The sequence below is a fragment of the Cornus florida genome, unplaced genomic scaffold (genome assembly GCF_030987335.1).
Source record: "Cornus florida cultivar Cherokee Brave unplaced genomic scaffold, ASM3098733v1 CherokeeBrave_3.0.0_Hap2_Chr08, whole genome shotgun sequence".
Lineage (NCBI taxonomy): Eukaryota > Viridiplantae > Streptophyta > Magnoliopsida > Cornales > Cornaceae > Cornus > Cornus florida.
The window spans coordinates 32,155,885-32,182,273 of NW_026775578.1; the positions used below are offsets into that span (position 1 = coordinate 32,155,885).

Here is a 26,389-nt window from a genome sequence, read left to right on the forward strand (position 1 = left end):
AGTGGTGCTGGTACACCTAAAAGAAATTATATCGCCTGCTTGAATCGTTGGTCCATCATACAATAAATGATTACCAAATTTTCTGGATGCATGCCCAGATCGAAAGGAATTACCCCAGTGGGCAAGACAATGAATACAAGGTAAGCTATTTATTATATTAAATTTAATTGTTAGATATTTTAAAGATTTGTTTTCTAATAATTATTGATTTTTATTTTTTTAGATGATAGCAGCTAAAGAGTTGTTTTCTTGTCAAAATAGCACCAAATTTAAGTTTGACAGTTGTTGGAACATTTTAAAAAGCAACAATAAGTGGCTTTTACATTGTCAAAAAGAATTGACATAAAAAAATAAAAAAATAAAAACAACAACCGAAGAAGAGGAATGGAATCCACATTGATGATAGTGAGTCTATTGGTTACTCAAACCTATCTACTCCATCAAGTAATGTAGCAATGACACCAAGTTTGGTTGAAGGATCGGCGCACATAGGCAAAAATGATCCGACGAATGTTGAAGAATATCAACAACCAGAAGGACGAAAAACAGCGAAACAGAGTCGAAATAAGGATAAAAGACAATCTGAAAGTTAGAATGATTTCATTAGCAAATTCGATCATGCAACAGCCTTTTATCAAAAACAATCTGAAACTCTTGAGGCAGTTTAAATAGCACGAGAGGCACGCAAAGCAGATAAAGAAAAAACCAGACAACTCGAGCTTCAAAGCAAACTAAGAGAGATTGAAAACAAACAAAGATATGACAACTCGAATTTTTAAGAGTTTAAATTTTATTTCATGATTTTTTTTTTTTTGTCATAATTTAATAATGTTGGTGATTTATCAATTGGAGATTGATATTTTTTATTTTAATTGGAGACAGTTTACTGATTTGGTTTCTTTGTTGCATAACATATATATATATATATATCTATATATATATATATATATATATATATATTATGGAAGGATAAAGTGGGCTCGTCACGTAAGTTTGTGTGATGTTGATAATTGTGATGAAAGAAGATAAGGACAAAAGGCCGAATGACGTTGGAATGCGTATTTGATTAAATTATTATTATAATTTCTTTATGTTTACTTCTAGTGGATGGATAGTTTTTGTATATATATATGTGTGTGTGTATATATCTTGACTGATGGAAGGAAGCAAGGTGGCTGCCAAAATAAAATGGGAAGATAAAGAGATATTTATATATATTGTGGGCCCCATAGGGGCATTAGTATTGTAAATGGCCATAAGCCATAATCAGAATCTCATTTCTCTCTTTCTCTCTGCTGCTGCTAGGCTTTATTCCTCTTCGTCTTCTATTTATTTATTTTTTGCTTTTCAAGCTTTAAAGCTTGATTTCTTCTCAAGCTTTGAGAAATTTTTGGTGCCGTTTGCGGCAAAACGAGAGCACGGTAAGATCTACTCATTGACGTAAGCAATTCATTATTTGGTGCATCTTAGGAATTTCGAAATTTTGGACCCATTTGAGGGTTTTCTACAAAATTGAGGTAGGGGTGTTCTAATCCACTCAATATTTGATTCTTGTTCTTGTATTTGATGTATAACATGCTAAAATTTAGGTAGTTCTTTGATTAATTGCTATAGTGTTGTATATAAATATTGTGTATCCATGTGAGCTTGCATATAAAAGTGATTTGTGAGTTTATGGTTGTTAAATTTTAATTGAGGATCATGCTTAAAATGGTTGTGTTTTTAATTCCACATATTTAGTTGCTGAAATTTTGGGTGTTAGTAAGCATGTTATATTCTAGTGGAATTTCCTTGTTAAGCGTGCTAAATGTAAGAATGAATTTTATGAGATTACGGCAATTTGTGAAGCATGAATTATGGATTTTAGAAATTTACTTTGAATAATATGTGTAAAAGTTTTATGGTTGATTTGACGAAATTAAGCATGAAGCATTCATGCATCTATTGGGGAAAATGGAAGGAAAAAAAAAATGTTTTAAAATAATCAAAACTTGCTTTTGGGAAAAAGTTTTCTAAAAGTGTTTGCAAAAACCGGACGCCTAGTAAGCGCCTAGTGATCCGTAATGTTAGTGTAGTCTAGAGGGGAGTATGTGTAATACCCCTAATTTTAAAAGGATAGTCTCGGTATTTATTTATTTATTTTTATTGTATTTTTTTTAAATTGTTTAATTGATTATTTGACTAATTGTGTATATGTTTAATTGAATTAAGTGTTACTTAATTAATTGGCTACTTATCTATGTGTTATTTGTATTTTGTCTAGGTGTTATTTGTATTATTTGTTTAATTAGATTGTGCGCTTAAATGATGTATTTGATTAATTGTAATTAATTATAAATTAAATGATTATATATTTTATTTTATTTTATTTTATGGTTATGGTTAGTGGTAATGGGCTAACTAATTGGGTCCCATGAACTACTTGAATAGGAGGTTGGATGGGTATGGATAATTACCCATGGATAGTTGTATATGTATATACATATATATAAAAAGGAAAGTAATTTATTAATATTATAGTAACTTTAGTATTAATAAATAATCTGATGTATATATTTTATATATTTATATAATAAGGATATACATATATTTTATACGTAACATGTTTTAAGTTACCTTTTTAATATTATGGTAACTTTAGTATAAATAAATAATCTGATGTATATATTTTATTTATTTAATGAGAATACAGATAGATTATATACGTAACATGTTTTAAGTTACCTTTTTAATATTATGGTAACTTTAGTATAAATAAATAATTTGATATATATATTTTATTTATTTAATGAGGATATAGATAGATTATATACGTAACATGTTTTAAGTTACCTTTTAATATTATGACAACTTTAGTATTAATAAATAATCTAATGTATATATTTTATTTAATTAATAAGGATATATATAGATTATATACGTAACATATTTTAAATTACCTTTTTAATATTTTTATTTTTTTTTATTTTTCTTTATTAAGTTGACTTGGATTAGGAAAAGGAATAGGATTATTATTTAGCCTACAAATACACAACTATAGGTTGAAAAATGAGTGAAAATATATTACGTAATATATTCTAAAGAGAGAGAGAGTTAGAGAGAGAAGGAGAAAGAGGAAGGAATGAGGAGAAAACCCTTTAGAGAGAAGATCAAGGAAGAAGAAGTTTAACTTTCAATCCGAAAGTTTAAGGCAAGTTCTTCTTCTATCTCTTTCCCTTTGATTCGTGTTTCTGTACATGCCTAGGAAATTCCAGGATTTATTAAACACATAAAATTAAATAATTATGCATGTTTAATTGGATTAAAGCATAGGTTTTTATGAAATTGGTTCATATCTGTTCTTGTGTTATAAATTAAAAAATGCATGATTTTGATTTGATTTCTGGTGTGAATTTTTACATGTTTGAATTATGTATTTTTTCATATCTGTGGAATGATGGAACGTAGAAACATACCTAGGATTCCTGAACATTAAATAGGGACTAGGTTTGTATTTAAATAAATTTAAATACACTCAATCATAACGATGCTTGCTATTTAAATGTTTAAACAAACGAATGATTTAATCTTTTAAAATGCTTTAGCAATTGAGATTAAATGTGTAGGATGAATTGGATGTGGAGAATGCTTATTTGACGATATAATAAAATATCATCATGTATAAGATTCAGTCTGCGTAGGACATATGATATAGGAAGCTTAAATAAATAATAAGTCATTCATATTATATGATAACTTGATATCATATTATCATAGTTATTTCTGGAATGTTTGATGTATTTCTTTAATTATTACATCAATTGTTGGATTGTGTGGTTTAATGCACCGGTATGGGACGGTGGCATTCTAGGGACGGATTAACTTATCAGTTAAGTCCTACGTATTTTATATAAGGGAATGGATTAAACTAAAATGTTAAGTCCTACTTATATTCAAGTCAGGTCAGCTGAACAAGTTGAATGACTTATGGAGGATTAATTTATTATATAAGGGAATGGATTAACTAAAATGTTAAGTCCTACTTATATTCAAGTCAGGTCAGCTGAACAAGTTGAATGACTTATGGAGAATTAATTTATTATATAAGGGAATGGATTAACTAAAATGTTAAGTCCTACTTATATTCAAGTCATGTCAGCTGAACAAGTTGACTGACTTATAGAGGATTAATTTATTTTATAAGGGAATGGATTAACTAAAATATCAAGTCCTACTTATATTTAATTCAGGTCAGCTGAACAAGTTGAATGACTTATGGAGGATTAATTTATACTGGATAGGATGGTTACTAGATTATATATATATAAGTATGGTGCCATAATATGAGCTTGAGTCTCAGGATCAGTGGTTAGGGTGCATATATCGCCAGGGATGTGTAGCTAGATATAGTGTAGTTGTGTACCCTGGTAGGTCTAGGTACTCATGCCCACTATATGTGCGTTTTGCATGTTGCCTACTATTCAGGTTGAGACAACCCTATAGTCTAGTGAGGTTCCTTTAGTGTGTACATATATATATACGAAGTACTAGTTACTGTTGGATTGATTAGGATGTATACGTGTATCGGATCTCTGCTTGGACTGTAGTAGAGTAGAACTTGTTTGTGGGCCTGACCCACCATTATTTTTCAGGTGCTCGTCACGAGTAAAGGTTGTTCGTGCTGAGCGGGGATCAGTCTACTCCATTCTTTCGATGCTACATAGGAGTTCCTTTATGATTCAGTTTCTTGTTTTAGATTACTGTCATTTGTTTAGTTTGGATTTTCTATGGGTCCACACAGTATGGATTCCCGAGTTGTATTTTGGAGGATCAGTTGTATCGGAAGAGTTTATTAATTAATGGAAATATATTATGAGGTTTATTATTAGATTATCATTTTAGTTTCTTGTCAGCATTTTATTTATTCTTCTTTATTCTTTTGTATTCTGTGTTTGTTTATTATCAATTTGTTTTGATATCCTCGGGGATTCGGGCGTGGGCCTGGCCAACCCGCATTCGGAAATCCGGGGGTATCACAGTTGGTATCAGAGCACTCCAGGTTCAAGTGTCCTTAGGAGTGTCTTTCGTTATGTGACTTCCGCGTTGCGTCTCTTAAAACTTAGAGCCCATATTAGGATTCGTTGTACTTTATTTACGGTTTGTTAGGAGGAGCTGATGTCAATTATATTCTGTAGTCATAGAATGGTTGGCACTAGAAAAAGGATGGGTTCAAGGCGAAAGTAATAAAGACCCAAAGGAGTAGAGGAGTATGTTATCGATTTCGTTGCCAGAAGGCAGAGTTAAGGATTGATGGTTTAGGTTCGTTTGGCGTTACTTTAAAAGTATAAGCCAAGAAAGGATTTAGGTGTACGTGATAGGTCACCGCATATCGGGACCAACACGACTTCAGTTGATCTAAAAAAGGAGACAAGCAAGGAGTAGGAGCCGAAGAGGATCCTAATGGAGGAGATTTATGTGTATCCAATAGAAAGGGTACTAAATCTTGAAAAGGGATGATTGCGCGAGGTGATCTGAATTGCTAGTAGTATAGCGAATGTTATTAGTAGAATTGGGGTTGATCAATCTACAAATAATTAAATCTTTCTTATTATCTCTAAAAGAGGTATATAAAAAGTATTGTTCAGGAGTTTGGGGATCGGATGTGTTCTTATTAGAACGAAATACATAATTTTTAAATCACATACAAAAAGGCATTGGTATTATGTTGTGACGTTCTAATTCGATTTATAAAGTCAAGTAAGACAGTTTACATTCCACATATAAGGACGATGAAGGTTAAGCCCTTGGTATTTGCTTAGGAAAACATTTATGCTTTTAAGCGATGTTTTAAAGGATATGTTTCGAGGTTGAATGATTATTTACGAAACTATAAAAGGAAATTTTGAAACAATCTAGTAAAGTTGATTTCAAATGAGACTTTCTTTTTCTAGAAAAAACGATATCCTAAGTAGGAGTATATTTTGTTCTATTGTGTTTATTATACGTGTTTTATTTTATTTTTTTTGTTGTTAATTACTCGGGATTTGGTATGTGGTTTAGTTGGAGACATAAGTGTGTGATCAACCAATTATTGTTTTAATAACATGGAGTCATAGCGCTATTTACGCTAAATTTGTGAGCATACTGTCATAGGATTTGGTAGATACACATAAATCTAACCAATCTATTGGACCTGGACATGTGTCATTATGGTGTGTTTTGGGATGGGATAATTAAACCATCACTACGAGTCAAACAATCTAGAACGATTAATTTGATATACTTTACGTTAGGTATGGATTCGTATCATATTACAACGTCATGATATTGGTGATTATTAATGTTTCGGTATGCGTGAGGTAGTGGTAAATAAAGATCACTAAAACGCCATGATGATATATCAGAGGTGCTGGATTTGCTGAACATCTTATTGAAAATTTCAGAAGTTGTTACCAAGTCAGAAGGAGGATTTAGTACTAGATTAAGTACTTATTGGAATGACACCGAGTGAGGATAGGAGACTGAATAAATATTCATTAGTAAATTCTTAATCAAGAATTTATACAAGAGGGTGTCATTGGGAGGAATTTGCCGGTGTTGCACATGGAAGAGGAAACTAAGTCTTTTCATTTTCATAAATAATATGGAATTATTTTTTTAGTCACAATTTGCAACAATTAGCTGTTGCAAGGAAATTGATGACCTATGTAGAGTATGGGAAGATTTCATATTCTTTTGAAGTTAGATAAAGAAGTCGGATTGTCATTAACTTGTCTTAAAGAAGCAGGGTGTGTCAAAGACAAGATGGTGAGACCAAATACTTATATAAAGATGAGGTGCATGGTATGTATGGAAAGGTCGTAGTTTGTTGACTTTTGTTGAGTTAAAGTCATAGTTAACTATTGATAAATTGAATTACCGATTGATTTTTAATATCGGCAAGTTTATCACGGATCAGTGGTGGATAGATTTAGTTACAGAATTCGCTTTTGAAGATGCTCTAATTTAAACAATGGGTACAGACGAAAGCTGGTGGTACCGGACTAACGGTACTTTCTGTAGACAAATTTGATGGAGGATGCAAGGATTGAGTTTCACAACTCTTAGTTCTTTATTCACCCTAGTAGAAACATGATGCTTCACAGTATGAAGCAGATGTTTGGAGGACATGCAGGAAGAGGAATATAGTGTTTTTTTTCTCTAAGTCTAATATTTATTATATACTAGAGATGGACCATCAGAGATCACTGGATTCTTGCAGCTATTTTCTATACTGAAGTGGAAATGACAGAACATTTTCACGGATTTAGTTGAAGGATTGCTGATGTAATACCCCTAATTTTAAAAAGGATATCCCGGGGATTTTAATTTAGTAGTTAATTGCATTTTATTTGATTATGTGTGATTAGTTGAATTAATTTGATTATTTAATTGTTTAAGTGTTGTAATTAGTAAATTGATTATTTAATTGTTTAAGTGTTTTAATTAGTAAATTGATTTAATTGTTTTAATTTAATTGAGTTAATTGTTTTGATTTAATTTATTTAATTATAGTTAATTATTTAAGTGGTAATTTATTTGTTTTGTTTAATTTGGTTTTCACGGGACTGTATGGGACACATATAGTTATATTAGGGTTTCAGTTTATAGCCGGCAATGTATATATCATAGATCGGTATATGGGCCAAGGAGGGCTCTGTCTCTATTAAACAAGGATTAGGGTTTGGGATTTGTATGCCTATATATATATACATGCTTATTGGTATTAAGGATTGGAAAAAAAAAGACTCTACTCGCGTAACATAAAAACGGGGAGATACAGAGTGAGGTTTTGAGAGAACAAATTTTGTTTGGTGTGGGATTCGACGGGGATTTCAAGGTTGGACCTAGGAGAAGGGAAGGGCAGAGGTATTAGGAGGCTAGACAGTGTTGCAGTGGTTACCGGACGTTGGGAAGACGGCGACAAGTTTTGAGTCCAAAACTTCAGGCAAGTTCTTTTCTTCCTCCTTCCCGTTGGCCTGTGTTCTGTGCACCTAGACATACTCTAGGGTTTTAATGGATCAATAATTGAATTAAGCATGTTTTTATATGTCAATTTAACCTTATCTTTGCCTTGAATAAATTCGGTGATGGGTTTTGAAAGTTCATTACAGTAGTTGTTTTTCCTAAGCATGATTTGTCTGTGGAACTTGTAGTTTTTTGTTTTTGATTTCAACTGTTGTAAACACTCCATGGGGATTATACTGGACATAGTTAGGACCCTTGGGAACGGTCTAAAACTAAATAGAACGGGTGGGAAGCGGCCGACGTTGAAGAAGAAGGTCGCAGAAGTCACAGACGGATAGACGGCTCTCAGAGAGGGAGAGAGCCGGCTCCATGGAGGAGGGAGCCGGCTCCCCCCTAGTGTAGAACCGGCTCTAGGAGGTGTAGAGCCGGCTCTACCCAAGTAGAGCAGGCTCCAATAAAAATTGGAGCCGGCTCCACCTTTGTTCATAACCTGTTCTCGCTCAGTTTGCTTCGGGAAGGTGTTTAATGCACTGTTTGAAGCTGTTGTGTGTTTGAACTGTTAAAAAAAAAATATTGGGACTTGCCATAGTGATTAAGAAGTTAACTTTGGGTATTAATAGAACTTTTAATTGATTAAAGTTTACCTCTAAATTAACGGAACAAACTGTATAAAATTTATGCACATTGTACACGATTAAGGAATGGAAGAAGACTTAATTGCTCAAGCTTATTTTTGAGCATTCCAGTAGGATCTAATATGTTTATAAATTGTTCTAAATACATTATAGGGTCATTGATGTATTGAAGTTGACCTATGCATGCTTTGGAGGCTAATTGTTGAAATAGTAAATACTTTCTGCAATGATATGGATTATCGTTTGGATTTTTAATTGCTAGAACATCAAATATCTTCCTGCAATTATTTGGATAATGTTTTGGAATGTAAATTACTAAATTATGATTTCTATATTGTAATTGGCATTGATATGGAGGATTATATGCACCGGTATGGGACGGTGGCATACTAGGGATGGTTTAGCTTCAAAACGCTAAGACCTAACCTAATGGATTAATGGAATGGATTGTAAGATATCGAATCCTAATTGTGACTAAGTTAGATCAGCTGTAACCAAGTTGGATGACTTCCTGGATTAACGGATGGTAGTTAAGCCATATCAACTGAATAAGTTGAGTGACTAACTAGTTGGTTTATTGTATGACAGTTTAATAAATAGTTGAACTGCATACCCTGGATTTGGACGGACTTTATATATGTGTTTATGGTACCACGAGTTGAGCTTGAGTCTAAGATTCGTTGGTTAGGGTGCGTATATGCAGTGGATGCGTAGCTGGTTATAATAGGTTGAGGTGTACCCTGTTAGGTCTAGGTACTCATGCCCACCTTTGGGTGCGTATTCGCATGTTGCCTTCTATTCAGGTTGAGACCCCTATTATAGACTAGTGAATGTCCCTTAGTGTGGATATATTTATACGTATGGACTAGATAGATATTGTGAGGTGTCTACGGTGTATCTGCGTATCGGGTCACTGTATGGATTGCAGTTAGATTAGAACTTGCTCGTGGGTCTGACCCACTCCTCTATTATTCTTTTCAGGTACAGGACGGTTCCAGCCTTAGATCTTGATCGTGCTTGTCGAGGACAGTCTCACTTTCATCGGATTACGTAGGACTTTCCCCGATGTTTCTAGTATTATCTATTTTCAGTTTCAGTTTTAGTTGAATTTTTAGTTAGGGGTCCATCAGTGGATTCCCAAGTTGTAACTTTAAAGTTTTGGAGGATTGGAGTTTTAAATTTTCAGTTACACATGGAGAATTTTACTATTATTATTTCTTTCAGTTTTATTCTATCTTTATTGGTTTTGTCATCTGTGTTCGTTTTAAAATACTTTAATTGTTTGATATTCCCTCGGGTTTGGGCCCGGGCCTGATCAACCCGTGTCTCGGATCCGAGGGGTATCACAGCTGATTTGATGCAAGGGTCAGGATTCTAGATGGGATATTGGTTGACTGATAAAATTAAATCAGTTTCATTTTGTCTATTTTGATCGAGCTGGTAAGATATTAGTTCATACGAATATAACGGATCACGAGATGGCTTAGATGGATGCAAAGTGTGAATAATAACATTTGCTATTACCAAGGTAGTTCAGGAGGTCAATTTTGAATATCGGAGCTGACCCTAGAGAAGGTGCTACATTACTCAGATGGAGTTTAAGGTACTGGAGGAGTTAGTAGTTTCTATAAATAGTGATATGACTGTCGGGCGACTGAGATGGAAATTTATAATTTTTCTTGGTACACCCAGATGGTTAGAAAGTACATCACGACATCATATGTCAGTTTTGGTGAACAGGTACGGATAGGGATGTGTATATAATTGCCCTAAGTGTAAAACCTGCTACAAAAGTGGAAAGTTGATCATTAGATATCATAGGAATCTTTAGCCACTTCCTATAACAAATATGGAAGTTGAACTAAACAGGAGTGATAGTTGGTAGGAAGGATCGACATTGATTTGGAATTTCAATTTTCCATATGGAATCCGAGTGGTGGATTGAGAAAGATCGCTTGAGGACATAAATTTGAGTGATGCTTATTTTAGAATTTCATAGTAGTTATATAGTTCAGTGATAGTGGTGTTATAGCATGTGGATGTCCATAGACGATTGTGTTTCGCAATTGAGGCAGTCACCTCTGAATTAGCGTTACCAAATTATTAGCGCTGGGTGCATAGGAGTTTGTGCGTATATCTTATGGCACTTGGAGGTATGTAGATCATTCATTTGTCGACATAGGAGGATTACGTTGTTATTTGATACAACCTACGCATTGTATGATTATTGTGTTTCTTAAAAATATAGGAACTCTGTATACCACTGGGTATATTGGAATTAAGTGGAGCCCTTATAGTGAGGTTGCGTCTATTTGGGAATATGAGGATGTTTTTTGCTCACAGTTTCCAAGCATAATGGAAGAATAATGAAACGAAGTAAAGGCGAATTCCGAGGACGGAATTCCTTTTGTTAGGGGGGAAGAATGTAATATCCCTAATTTTAAAAGGATAGTCTCGGTATTTATTTATTTATTTTTATTGTGTTTTTTTAAATTGTTTAATTGATTATTTGACTAATTGTTTATGTGTTTAATTGAATTAAGTGTTACTTGATTAATTGGCTACTTATCTATGTGTTATTTGTATTTTGTCTAGGTGTTATTTGTATTATTTGTTTAATTAGATTGTACGCTTAAATGATGTATTTGATTAATTGTAATTAATTATAAATTAAATGATTAAATATTTTATTTTATTTTATTTTATGGTTATGATTAGTGGTAATGGGCTAACTAATTGGGTCCCATGAACTACTTGAATAGGAGGTTGGATGGGTATGGATAATTACCCATGGATAATTGTATATGTATATACATATATATAAAAAGGAAAGTAATTTATTAATATTATAGTAACTTTAGTATTAATAAATAATCTGATGTATATATTTTATATATTTATATAATAAGGATATACATATATTTTATACGTAACATGTTTTAAGTTACCTTTTTAATATTATGGTAACTTTAGTATAAATAAATAATCTGATGTATATATTTTATTTATTTAATGAGAATACAGATAGATTATATACGTAACATGTTTTAAGTTACCTTTTTAATATTATGGTAACTTTAGTATAAATAAATAATTTGATATATATATTTTATTTATTTAATGAGGATATAGATAGATTATATACGTAACATGTTTTAAGTTACCTTTTAATATTATGGCAACTTTAGTATTAATAAATAATCTAATGTATATATTTTATTTAATTAATAAGGATATATATAGATTATATACGTAACATATTTTAAATTACCTTTTTAATATTTTCATTTTTTTTATTTTTCTTTATTAAGTTGACTTGGATTAGGAAAAGGAATAGGATTATTATTTAGCCTATAAATACACAACTATAGGTTGAAAAAGGAGTGAAAATATATTACGTAATATATTCTAAAGAGAGAGAGTTAGAGAGAGAAGGAGAAAGAGGAAGGAATGAGGAGAAAACCCTTTAGAGAGAAGATCAAGGAAGAAGAAGTTTAACTTTCAATTCGAAAGTTTAAGGCAAGTTCTTCTTCTATCTCTTTCCCTTTGATTCGTGTTTCTGTACATGCCTAGGAAATTCCAGGATTTATTAAACACATAAAATTAAATAATTATGCATGTTTAATTGGATTAAAGCATAGGTTTTTATGAAATTGGTTCATATCTGTTCTTGTGTTATAAATTAAAAAATGCATGATTTTGATTTGATTTCTGGTGTGAATTTTTACATGTTTGAATTATGTATTTTTTCATATCTGTGGAATGATGGAACGTAGAAACATGCCTAGGATTCCTGAACATTAAATAGGGACTAGGTTTGTATTTAAATAAATTTAAATACACTCAATCATAACGATGCTTGCTATTTAAATGTTTAAACAAACGAATGATTTAATCTTTTAAAATGCTTTAGCAATTGAGATTAAATGTGTAGGATGAATTGGATATGGAGAATGCTTATTTGACGATATAATAAAATATCATCATGTATAAGATTCAGTCTGCATAGGATATATGATATAGGAAACTTAAATAAATAATAAGTCATTCATATTATGTGATAACTTGATATCATATTATCATAGTTATTTCTGGAATGTTTGATATATTTCTTTAATTATTACATCAATTGTTGGATTGTGTGGTTTAATGCACTGGTATGGGACGGTGGCATTTTAGGGACGGATTAACTTATCAGTTAAGTCCTACCTATTTTATATAAGGGAATGGATTAACTAAAATGTTAAGTCCTACTTATATTCAAGTCAGGTCAGTTGAACAAGTTGAATGGCTTATGAAGAATTAATTTATTATATAAGGGAATGGATTAACTAAAATGTTAAGTCCTACTTATATTCAAGTCAGGTCAGCTGAACAAGTTGACTGACTTATAGAGGATTAATTTATTTTATAAGGGAATGGATTAACTAAAATGTCAAGTCCTACTTATATTTAATTCAGGTCAGCTGAACAAGTTGAATGACTTATGGAGGATTAATTTATACTGGATAGGATGGTTACTAGATTATATATATATAAGTATGGTGCCATAATATGAGCTTGAGTCTCAGGATCAGTGGTTAGGGTGCATATATCGCCAGGGATGTGTAGCTAGATATAGTGTAGTTGTGTACACTGGTAGGTCTAGGTACTCATGCCCACTATATGTGCGTTTTGCATGTTGCCTACTATTCAGGTTGAGACAACCCTATAATCTAGTGAGGTTCCTTTAGTGTGTACATATATATATACGGAGTACTAGTTACTGTTGGATTGACTAGGATGTATACGTATATCGGATCTCTGCTTGGACTGTAGTAGAGTAGAACTTGTTTGTGGGCCTGACCCACCATTATTTTTCAGGTGCTCGTCACGAGTAGAGGTTGTTTGTACTGAGCGGGGATCAGTCTACTCCATTCTTCCGATGCTACATAGGAGTTCCTTTATGATTCAGTTTCCTGTTTTAGATTACTGTCATTTGTTTAGTTTGGATTTTCTATGGGTCCACACAGTATGGATTCCCAAGTTGTATTTTGGATGATCAGTTGTATCAGAAGAGTTTATTAATTAATGGAAATATATTATGAGGTTTATTATTAGATTATCATTTTAGTTTCTTGTCAGTATTTTATTTATTCTTCTTTATTCTTTTGTATTCTGTGTTCGTTTATTATCAATTTGTTTTGATATCCTCGGGTATTCGGGCGTGGGCCTGGCCAACCCGCATTCGAAAATCCGGGGGTATCACAGTATGGTTGAGCTAACCAGGCCAGATGCGATGCCTTGGATGTGCTTTATCATCGTAGATGGTTAGCCGATCCTCCTTTGGTTGAGCTAACTAGGCCGGATGCGACGCCCTGGAGGTATAGTTAGTTAACCCTCTCCTCGTGACGCCATAGAAGTGCTATGGGTCGGATTACATTAACGGTTTGGAAATTGAAATGGAAATATTTCGGAATGAGGAGCGACATTTGCACGACGTTGCATTTCATTGGTATTTTTGGCATAATTGTGATTTGGACGACATTTGTATTTATATTTGACATCGTGGTTATAGATTACTAGTATTGTTAGAGTGTTTCTCAAGTTCATCATAGTGCTTTATTTGAGGTGGATAAATTTTCAGTTGAGGTGGAGCTATGAAGAGATTTTTGTTCAAGGTGGAGCTATGGAGAAACACGTGAAGATAGATTTTTGAGCCAAGGTGGAGATAGTTAGGTTTGTGGCTCAAAATTTGTGCGCAGAAAATTAGTTTCTTTTTTTCATTTTGGAAGCTGCAAGAAATAGTTTCCTGATTGGTTTTGGAATCCATAAAACTTGGGGAAAAGGGTTAAAGATTTGGGAAATAAGTTATACCTCTATTTTAGAGTTGAAAATGGATATGATAACTCCTTATAGGTAAGTTAATCCTTGTCCAACAAGAAATTGGATTTGAGGAATACTTGTCCAACAAGAATTGAGTTTTGAAAACTTTATAAATAGAGATGGGTATGAGGGGTTTAGAGTGAGAGAGAGAGAGGAGAGAAAAGATGTAAGGGGTTTAAGGGTGAGTATTGTGAGGAGAGGGGAGAGTATATGTAATTCCCGAGTGTATACATGTAACCTCAAAAGAGATGACGAGTGAGTGAGTGGGGTTTTGACACGTGGTTGTATATTCTCTTTCTTGATTCATAATAGTGAAATCTCTCTCTCCCATGGACGTAACCCTAGAGTTGGGTGAACCATGTAAAATATTGTGTTGTGCGTGGATGTGTATGATTGTTATATTTTTATATGCTTGTGTTAATGTAATGTGATGATGCTTCCGCTGTGTGTGATGAAGGAGGAATTTAACTCTCAACAATAGCCGACCGTTGAGTGGGTTGTAGGGAGTTAATTATCCCCAACAGGTTTAGTATGATCCCGTTCTCTTAATTTCTATTCTATACGGGTTATAAGAAGTGTGTCTTAGACACTTCTTATTGAACTTATGCTCACCCCTTTATTATTAACATTTTCCAGGACACAGAAGGGAAGTGGCGGACGATGCTCCTCCATAGGGTTCGATAGGTTAGTGGACAGTTTTGAAATATTTTGTAACAATGATCTCATTTTATCAATATTGCTATTGCTATTTATTATTATTATTTTTTAAATCATAGGATGATACGTATATTATATATTGATGTAGGACAGCACGGTAGTGTCCTTAGTTGACATCGGGTTCAGATAAGGACCATGTTAGCGATTCGGACTCTCGGGTTCGGGTTGTTACAAAAGAGTTGAAGAGATGTTAATCATGTAAAAAGATCCAGAATCGATGCCAACACAAACCGGGAAAAACATGGCTAATTGAATGCCAAAATGAAATATTAACATTTATACGCGCACGCGGTAACTCAAGCTTTCCATAAGATTATCTCAAGTATTCTATATGATTGTTCTGTTTTTCCTAGTTGTTATGTTTTTAATTCATGTCGTATTATATTGTTTATTATTTTTATTGTATTGTTTAAATTTATGTCGTATCGTATTGTTTTTAATAATAAATATTATATTGTTTAAATTTTTTTATATTTATTTTATGATATAGCCGTTTTAAAAATATAGCCGTTAGGAAAAAGTTAAAAAATAAAATTTATTAAAAATTTTAAAAATATTAAAATATTAAAATTTTTGGAGAGCCAAAATGCACCATTGGAGTACATCCGATAGCAAAAAATTTAGAGATTCTAAAACGCTGACGTGACTGTGGAAAATGCTGACGTGGCTATAAAAAAATGCTGATGTGGTAAATTCGAAGAGCCTGAGTTCGAAAAGTCTATTGAAGATGCCCTTAGCAAACAAATTTTGGTAACTTACCTCTGCATCCATTTAAGTTTCATACCCGTTTCGTTCAAATTTGAACTAATATTTTCTTTAATTCTTTCAATAAAAATTTAAGAATTCATATTTAAAAATATAAAACAAACAAACGTACTTTTAAAATCAATTAACCAAACATTAACATACTTCTTGACAATAAAAATATTATTGTAAAGATAATTTTGTGTATATAACATAAGTCATCCCCTAAAATCATTAAATTGACCTCCAAAAATTGAAAAGAAAATAAAAGTTTGCAAAATCCCTACCTGTCACACATGTTGGTCCCACGATTGCAACTTGTTTGAACACGTATCAAATAGATTCCCAGCTGTCGTGTTCAGTCACTCTCTTATAAGTCACGTCACCAATAGACAAATGGAAGCAAATATACGGAGTATATATAAATATACGAGCAAGTGCATGACACGTGGGATACGAAAGCACGCGCTTCTCCTCTCACGCACTCATCGTCAAACCCTATCTCTTTCTCTCTCTCTCGTTCCTTCCGTGTGCCCTAATCTCTGCTCATCGACTATCAAATTCGTTGTCGTCTTCTCATGAAATTTAACGAATTGGCCCAACCTAGGGTTTATTCAATCTCGAAGCTCAATTGTATTTGATGATTTCTTCGATACATAGACCCTAGAATTCGCTCGATCCATGGAGGGCTCTGTGGAGGATCTCGGAGCCCCACCAGATTCATGGGAGGTGGCGGACCTGGACGCGACTATGAGCAGGCTCATGCTCTCATCTAAGAAGGACTCTTCTTCGAATGCATCGTCGTCTTCTCCTCCTGAGCTCGCCGATCTTTCAGCTTCGGCATCGGCTTCGGCTTCGTCGTCCCTGGCTAGTTTGGCTTCGGATGGCGGTGTCCCGGAGGATCTTGTCAATTCGGTGGATCAGTTCCTTCGTGAAGCTTTGCAAAACCCTCGCGAGCGGCTTTCCGGCAAGTTTCTGTTATTTCTATTAATTTTTGGGTTCTGTATTTGATTTGCTCTGTTAGTTTATTGTTTACTAGGAATTGTGAGGAATGCATCTTATTCTGTTTGCAAACTGTGGAACGGAGTTTGAATTATTTCATATGCTGGTTGTATATTAAGAATATTCTTTGCATAGTCGTGTTGTTTATATTATTCCATTTGTGATATTGCATTACTTACTAATTGTCTATAAAAACATCGGGAGTGTTATATGTTGACTGATATGAAAAAGTTATTAGATGCACAAAATTTAATTCAACCCAGGAGGGAAAATTGAAGTAATTGCAAATATACGACGATAAAATAATGGAATAATGGATAGAGGAAGGTTTTCATCTAGTAAACTTTTTGGGGGTGACACATCAAGATCAAGTATTTTAGGTACTTTCTTTCTGCCTTCTACATTATGGTGTCTCCACTTAAGCTTCATTTTCTCTGCCAAATTATCAATCTCTGCAAGTATGAGATTTTGCTTCTATGGCCTCCTATGAAAGCAATTTACATTCGCAGTTGCTTCCTAAACCTTAAGGTTTTAGGCCCCACTTAATTCAGAGGAAACTGTGATTCCTAGAGAAGATTAGTAATAATAAATACTTCCTCTTAATGACTTCAAATTGTATCACGTTCCCTAGTCTACTACCTTTTATCACTGCTTGATTGATAAGCTACAATCATTCAATAGGAAGAAGCTGCCTCCATTGCCGGAAAGTTATGATGGTGGCATGGCTTTGAAGGACTAGGATCAATGTAGGAGTTTTCAGATGATGGAACATCTTTCTGAATATACTTGCTATTGTTCTTTAAAAGAAACTAGAATTCTCTTGCACTCCTCCTTACTAAAATGTGAAAGATCTAGTATCTAGAATTACTTACCCTTTTTGGATCCCATCTAATGGAAAAATCTAGAATCGCATATATTTTTCAGCGGTTGAACTTGTATGAATGAAAAAGTAACATGTTTACAACTTTGGATCACTAAGTTAGTTTTGATTTAGTTCTTTTGCATCAATCCAAAAATTGCAACGATGTTATTTTTTAATTATCCATTCGGAAAATAAGTGTAAAGTATATGATTTTCATTTTAGTAAGGACGGTGAGAAATCATTTGTTTTTTAGAAAGAAAGAGCAAGTATACTAAGGAAGATAATACATCTAATGACTATTCCAGAGTTTACCACTGACGTAATGTTTTGTAAGTGAGTTTTTAGAAATTGATTTCTTTTCAATCAGGGATATTGATCAGGGATTATTGATGAAGATCAAGGTGGAACCCAGACAAACGTGCCACACATGATTCATTCCTATGGCATGCGTAGAAGCGAGAAATATAAATTTGTATTTCTTTCTCTAATTTAAGGAATTAGTTATTAATTTTATATTTGGTATTTATCTTTTGGTAACATCTATTTTTGATTACTTGGTAAGTCCATGGACGGTAGTTGGAATCGGCGGCTCTCCTAGGGTTCCCTCATCTAGGATTCCTGGGGAAGAGGATCAAGTTGGCCCTTGCGAACAACTTGATGCACTATCTCCCTTCAATCCTTTGAGCGAAATGCGGCAAAAGACGAGGTCAGAAAGAGCCGCGCAAATAACCATACGTATGTGCCAAAATTCGTTAAGTTAGAAAAGTCGATGAATCTTTATAACACTCAAAAATAAAGTAACTAATCAAAGCTAATGTTTAGCAGATAGCTTGTGTACTTTTATTGGGAGGACTAGCCTCTATTTATAATGGTTGAATCCTTCTAGGACTCGCATTGCTTGTCCTACAAGAATATCAATTACAGTATTTGTTTCCTTATAGTAGAGATTTACATAATATGGTTACCATGAATAACAATCCTTCTCCTAATCAAATTACAATTATGACGGGCTTTGCCCATGCGTACGGAGGTGGGTCCAAAGTTATTAGATCCGGATACTCTTAATGTGGCCCAATTTTCGGGCTTGTGCCCAAGTTGACTGTTGAATAGTCAATATAACCTTTGGTATCCCCCTTGTGCTGATATGTCAACTTATTATTGGTGGGGGAATATTTTCCCTCCACACCATAGGTGTATTTTCAGTAGCTCAGAGGTTAGAGCATTGGGTCAACGGCAGTAAAACCAAAACGACGACTCCATCTCCAAGCGGGAAACATAAATTGGAACTCGGGCTAGGCTGGATTTCATCCTTTTTCAATCTTTCTGAATGTTTTCGATAAAACCATCCGAAAGGAAGATTCCCTTCCCTTTTGCCTTTTCCGCTGATTGTGAACTTTTGATACTAGGATTGAGAGGGTGCAGCTAGGCCGCCAGAGAATCTTTAAGGTTGCCAGTTTTAGTTCCTATACTTTTTAGGGTTTCTTATTATTATTATTTTTATATATTTGCATCGGGAATGTCTATATAAGTCTCTAATACAATGAATAATTGTGGTTTTATTAGAGATTATTGAGTAGTTTCGTTTCTGAATTTCTCTCTCTTTCGTCTCTTTTCTATCCTTCCGCTTCTTCTTTGATGCATGACCATAAGACCATAAAGAAATGAGACAAGAATATGAAGATGAGATGAGGCTAGAAGAAAAGCGGAGAGAATAGACAATGGTGATGAAATTCAGGCTAAAGTTGAGGCTAGACAAACTGAAGGGTTGATAAGATCAAGAATAATGGAGGGAGAAGAACACGAGAGAATTTCGAAACTAAAATAATATTCCAATAATAAAAAATTGAATTGTTTCATTACATAGTGACCTGGTTGGTGGGGGCACCAGTAGGAAGGGGGATGACTTGCTGAATTTGCATAAAAAATTGCTAATAGATGGCCTTTATATAAGCAAAATATGAGGCAGACCATAAGAAATCTAATATTACCCCAAAAGGATTACATTATCCTCTCCTTTTTTTTAGAGTGTTGATTTCTTTTCCTTGGGGATGAAAATTCTTGACAAGACTCTAAGAGCATGAATGAATCCAAACATGAAGTGATGTGAGTTGACCTTACATGAGGTTTTATTATAACAACTTAATATTTGGGTAGTGTTTGGGGGTTTGAGTCATAAATTGAGATGGGTAACAATTCTTGGCACGAGTCTTCACTCTTAATACATGGTTAAAGTGAGACATGAATTGAGATGAGTTGCCTTAAATGAGTTTGTACCATTTGAGTTGATTAACTCAAAAATTCAGGTGCGTTAGGATTTTAAGTTTCAATGTGCTTATTGCAATTTGACTCCTCCATTTTGGCAATGCTAGGATGCCAATTGTAAAACTAAATTTAACTTGGTTAGGAGGCTTCTCTGGAAGAATTTTGGGAGTGATAGCGGTAGAGATCTTCTGTGATTAGATAGATTTTTAAATTTTAGCTTTTCTGGCTTTGTTTTTGCTTTTCTGTGGATATTCTGCTTCTACATCAGACTTCAGTTTGTTGACTTTGTTCACCCCCTCCTCTTGAATGATGGTATTCTGATAGTTAAAAGAACATTTGACTTGTTCAAATTGTCAATCTGACGACTGACCTAATTCCAAGATGGACTAGGACTCTTCTAAACCTGAACTTTTTGACAAAAAATTGTTGATCCAGACTTTTTAAATTCTGATTGGGTAGAGGTTGGACACTGATGAAATCTTATCCAATTGTAAATCTTCTTGAGGTCTTTTATTGTGGGAAAGAGATGTTTTTTTTCTTTCTACTTTTCATTTTTACTGTTCTTGGGAATTATGTCATTGTATTTGGATACGCATGTACATGTGCTTGTTATTGTACTCAGGAGCCCATGGAATTTGTCATAACATTGTCAATTTCGTTAAGTGCAGTTCACTAACCTGTAAGAGTTCCTGTCATCATCTTCTTTCGTCATTAACACTATCATGATCAATCAAAATTGTTACTGCTAGAATATCTTAACTAAGATGCAAATGTGTATTGCTGTAAAGCATCTGATGAGCTTTTTTTTTACTCTCTCTTTTCATACAAATGTAAATTTTAAATTTTTGGTCGTTCAGTTCTACGGATGGAGCAAGATGTTGAGAAGTTCATTCGGGATCCTACTCAACAACAATTGGAGTTCCAGCAGCTGCCTACTTCCTATCTGCGGTTGGCTGCACACCGCGTAGCCCAACACTATTCGCTGCAGTCCATGGTTTTACTGGACAGTAATTTCCCTGATGGTTCTGGTTCTAGAATTATTGTCCGCAAGACTTCTGATTATCGACTCCCTTTGATTCGTCTGGCTGACATTCCTGTAAACTTACCGACGGAAGAGAGTGGTGCTGTTAAGGTTGCAATTAAACAAAGGCCGCAGAAAAGGTCACAGATTGTCATCAATTCAAATGCACAATCCTCGAAGTCCAATAGTTCTAAGAGTGTGGAGGAAAGAAAAGAGGAATACAACAGGGCTCGTGCACGGATATTTAACTCTAGCACTGGTAGTTTTAGTGGAGGTGCTATTGGGAAACTGGAAAGTGAACCAAGGACGCAGGATAGTTTTCAGCATGGTTCGTTGGGTATATCAAAGATGGAAGAGAAACCTGTTCCAGGAGGACCTGATGTGAATATTGGCAGGGGTTTGATTGATTCTTCAGCAGGTAGCAGTAGATCAGCTAGAAGTAGGACAGAGAAGGAGCCAGTTCCAGTTCCGGTTCCAGTTGGTAGGTTTAGAACAAATAATAGGGCCATCTTTCGGGATCGTGAAGTTGACCGCAAGGATCCTGATTATGACCGGAACTATGACAGGTATGCTGTTTGTTCCTCTCTCTCTCAACCACCCCAACCCCCACCCCCCCCCCCCCCCCCCCCCCCCCCACACACACACACACAGACCCCCCAAAAAAGTATAGAATAATATTCTTTTAGAATGATATACATTTTTTCCCCTTCTGAGAAGAATACAATATCCATATTATCTTGGACAATGAAGGCTTAAAACTTTACCGTCTTTCTTTCATATTGGCATGTCATTATTTTGTCATTAGGGATGGTAAGAGGCCACGGTCCTTTAATTGTTATGTTGTGACCAATCTTGGCTTATTGTTTATGCATGGTCTAAAAATCCAATTTATTTAACTTTTAATCGCATTCTCCTAAAGAATTCCGTTTTTTTACATTTCCTATGGTTGGCTGTCTATCTAAATTTGCTGGCCATTCCTATTGGTTATAGATTTTGGGTCTGTAATTTTGCTACCACTGGAGACATATTCAGATCATAGTTTGGTGGCTCTCCACTCTCGCTCCTGGGATATGCCTATCCCAATACAGGGATGGGCCATACAGCTTCCCCTCACTGTGGTGTGAATATCATTTCTCTTCTAATAGTAATGCTCAAACATTTCTGAATTCACTCTTTTGCTGGTAATGTCATGTTTTTCCATATTTCTGGAAGAACTACTGGCTATAGTAGATGCAAATAAAGGCCAGCTTTTCCTGCTTTGTTTTAAACCTAAATTTTTTGGCTATCCATAAAAGGGTCAAGTTCGTGGTTTTGGATATACTGATGGACAGTCCATTCCTCCATAAAAAAAAAAAATAAAAACTCAATTATTGAATAAAAATCTTAAAGGACAACACATGCTAAAATGGAAAGTATATGACGCATATTCAGTTATTCACAATTTCACATAATCTTACCTTTTTTAGTTCTTTTCCAATTTTTTTTTTTTTGTAAATGTACGGATGCTTGTTCATATATGTACTATTTGCTGTTCTAATGTTTTGAAATTGCCTGTCAGATCCTTCTGAAATTGAAAATTTTGTATTTGTAGTGATTGCGATACTGAGTAACTCAACAATAGTGAACGTTATTTATTGTTTATATTAGTAAACTGAAAGTAATGATATATAAATTATATTATGCTTTTCCCCCAGATATATGCAAAGATTTGATCCTGGGTTTGGGTTTAATGGAGGACCGTACAGCATTCAACCTATGTACTCACCAGCATTGAACTATAACACTGAATTCCCGCAGCTTGGAACAGTTCATAGGCCCCCAATTTCTACTGAACACCAACCTAGGCCACTCCCTCAACATCTACCGGGGCCATGGCCTGCGCCATCGACTCCCGCAGGTATTGGGTATGGTCATCCAGATACCATGATGACACCATTTAGTCCCAATCATGTTGGTGCACACTCCACTTCTGCTCTATACTTGCACACTCCTCAGTATCCTTGTCATCGCCCTGGAATGCCTTTCATGCATCCTCATGAACAAGTTCACCAACCTTTTCCACAGGTATGGTAATTGTCTTGGCTTTCTTTAGAGCTCCCTTTTCTGAATTTTTTTTTACTTTTTATTATCATATAGAACATACGTCCTTACCAACTTTTTACACACTAGATGCCTTTTATGTAATTGAGAAGAGGGACGATGTAAAGCTAAATTTCTACTAATTAGAGACAACTATCAGTGATAGGGTCCTGATAATCTACTAATTAGAGACAACTATTAGTGATGAGCTAAAAAAATGGAATGCATTATTGGTGCACGCAGATCGGTTTGGTTCGGTTAGAGGGTAAATTAGAACCAAACTAAATTCTAACGGTTCCATTAAAAGTTGGAACTACACTAAACCAATCGAACTGCTTAAACTGAACCATTCAGAACCGTACAAGAATGGTTTGTATGGGTTTGATTTTTTTGATTAAGGTTATATATAGTATAATGTCAACTACATTAATTAGCGGAAATCAGATCTTATTTGTCCCAATTTTATGTGACGTAGATAAATTTTCCTCTATTACGTATTCAAGAGTGCATTTGTAGTTTCTAAAATCATTTAAGAACACAGCATTAATGTAATATTGTAACAAGAATTAGAACATACCTTAATTGATATATTTATGTAAATGAGAGTTAACTTTTGAAAAAGACTATATCTAGCTTTGGTTTTGTAATCCAAGCCTAAGATAACAAAGTCTTACTGACCCAATCAAATCAAAACAAATATATATATGTGTGTATGTGTGCGCATGCATGCGTGTATTAATAAATTTCATGGCTTGGCTCAATTTTTTATTTATTTTTCCCCTTAAGTCGAGAACTAAATTGATCTTGAACCAATATTTTTAAAACCAGAACCAAACTGTTGAATTGGATCGATGGATGGTTTGAATGGTTTCATGTGCACTGCTTGTATGCATTGATTATGTTGTATGTATCATCTTGTAAAACATTGTACAAAAAAGTTCGATATAGAAATTACTCTCCCTCTGTATTTAGATGGCATTTTATTTGTTTTATAAAAATTAATGAATATACACATGTACTGAACAAATATGCATGTTACATTTCAAGTCCTTGGCTCCATACTATTCTTTTAGATTCTGAATTACTTCCGACAACTGTTATTTTATTGCACGTCTCCATGCAGTCTCATCAGCAGCAACCTGACACAAGTTTTGGTTTAGCCCGGCCCCGATAAGGGGCGTGGGCCGTGCCTGCATCCTGCCAGTGCGATTTTGAAATGTAAGGAGGTTAAGAGGCACATGATAACTCCCACCGGCAAGGATGCAGGCATAAACAACCGAGGTGGGGCGGAGTGGACATATCAGTCTTGCATTAATCCTCAGACCCCGCACGAACCTCGGTTTCACTCGGCGCTTCTCGCACATTTGATGAAGCCCATTAGTCTCGGCAATTCAACACTTTAGACGAGCTCCCTGAGATCTCTGATTTGCCACTGATGATGATGACGATGAACAATGGAAGTAGAAAAAGAATTTACCAGAGCTGGGAATACATCTTCTTCCTTCGGAGAAGGTATCTCTCAATCTTTTTGTTATTTTATTTATTCATTTTCTTCTTTCTGAAATAATTGTCTCTTCATAGTTTCTCTGTTTTTTTTTTTTTCGGTTCTTTTCCAAAATTTGAGTACAGTTAATATGCATTACTGGTCCTTTTACAGCACCATAAAGCGTCAAAGGAAATATGGATTGGAGAATATTTGAGAATGAGGTGGTGGCCATTCATTCGCTCTTTTGGCTGTGGAAAACGTTGGTGCAGGACGGAAGTTCATGTTTTAACAGAGCTTTGATAATCTGTGGTTTCTTATCTACTGAAACATTTGTCTAGAAAAATAAAATAGTAAATTACTTGATGTACCATACAAATACTTGCTGGTTTATATCTAATTTGTCACTGTAGCAGTTCGTTTGGATGAAGTACTAATGCATTCCAAGGTTTTGAGAATGATTTGCATGAGAAGAGTAATCAAGATTAACCTTAAATGGTCTTCTGGACCAGACAGGTTATGATTTTGTGGGAATTCATGTATGCATTTGAGCGTGCATGAACATCTGCATGTCTAAGCTTTGCCTGTGTTTGGTAGGTCATCAACCTAAGCTTTCCATATTGTACCGTGAATTGCCAGTTTGTGTATGAATAAGATGTAATCGTTAATGGGAGACGATAAATAAATAAGTTAGATTGATAGGTTGTTCATTCAACTGACTGGATGGAGTAGGTTTGCAGACACAAAAAAAAATAAAAAAATAAAATAAAAGAACTTGAAGAAAATGGAACGAGAGAGGAAGCAACCATCTCCGTAGTGTTTTTTTGTCTCTCTATATATATGTATATATATATATGTGAGCATAAGGGTATTGTTGTAAATTTATTCCATACCCGAATTTACACGGGTTTTCCCTGCCCGGGTTTAACTTCTTCAAACCTGTTGTTGGGATGGGTTGAACACAGGGACGATCTAGGAAGTTGTGCGGATAGTACAAGTGAATTTAGTGTATTTATTTTATTTTATTTTATTATTATTATTTTTTTTAAAGAAGTAAGGTGAAAATTTTATAAGTATATAATTAAAAATAAGAAAAAATAGTAGAATATAATAGTTAAATTTCAGTGGGGCAATTGGCTATAAATGGCTCCGTCCCTCTTTTTAGCCACACGGCATGCCCCTCTTGTAACAGTTGAAAATAGTGTTTTGGCATGTCTCATGTGAGTCAATAATCATGACTTGAATCAAATTATTATCGTGTGAGTTTTTTGCTAAGGCAAGGAAAAAAAACAAACAATAAATTATTTGAATTTGGTATGAAATGAACATAAAATCCTTGCTTTTCCTTCAGCTGTCTCCCGTGTTACGGCCTTGCAAAAATGTTTACGCTGGCAGAAGCTGCAGCATTTCTCTCTCTCTCTCTCTCTCTCTCTCTCTCCCCATGTACGTTAACATTCCCACTGCCCCCTGTTTTTTCCCACAATTAATCTTGAATTCGTTTAGTAGCTTCTTAATCCAACACACAGGCAAATTCCACGTGCATCTCTCTCTTTCTCTCTCTATACTCGACGGTTAAAGGTCGATTAATTGGCAATTTCATGATTGTCTTTTTCAGTGGATTCACGTTGTTTCAGTGCCCACTTCTTGTTCTCTACTATTACACGTATCTACTTATCCATATATGCATATACATCTTTCTCTATAAATACATACATACAGAGTACAAACAGACC

General features: G+C 34.4%; 1 protein-coding gene across 2 annotated transcripts; it reads left to right on the forward strand.

Annotated features, from left to right (window-relative positions):
- Positions 1-16,385: 16,385 nt before the first annotated feature.
- On the forward strand, positions 16,386-25,086 carry LOC132271155 (uncharacterized). Of its 2 annotated transcripts, none has more exons than XM_059772443.1 (5): positions 16,386-16,914; positions 20,931-21,660; positions 22,789-23,158; positions 24,297-24,685; positions 24,803-25,086. In XM_059772443.1, exons 1-4 carry the CDS (start codon positions 16,629-16,631, stop codon positions 24,345-24,347), a joined length of 1,437 nt encoding a protein of 478 aa, XP_059628426.1. In that variant the 5' UTR covers positions 16,386-16,628; the 3' UTR covers positions 24,348-24,685; positions 24,803-25,086. The 2 variants fall into 2 exon arrangements, with proteins under 2 accessions (XP_059628426.1, XP_059628425.1); XM_059772442.1 differs by having other exon boundaries at positions 24,831-25,086.
- Positions 25,087-26,389: the final 1,303 nt, after the last annotated feature.

What these genes read in the sequence shown, in the direction of transcription:
- LOC132271155 (XM_059772443.1), top strand. Translation starts at nt 16,629, where the DNA reads ATGGAGGGCTCTGTGGAGGATCTCGGAGCCCCACCAGATTCATGGGAG. An exon ending in CCCTCGCGAGCGGCTTTCCG is followed by an intron (nt 16,915 to 20,930) that starts GCAAGTTTCTGT and finishes TTGGTCGTTCAG; the next exon opens with TTCTACGGATGGAGCAAGAT. An exon ending in TTCACCAACCTTTTCCACAG is followed by an intron (nt 23,159 to 24,296) that starts GTATGGTAATTG and finishes GTCTCCATGCAG; the next exon opens with TCTCATCAGCAGCAACCTGA.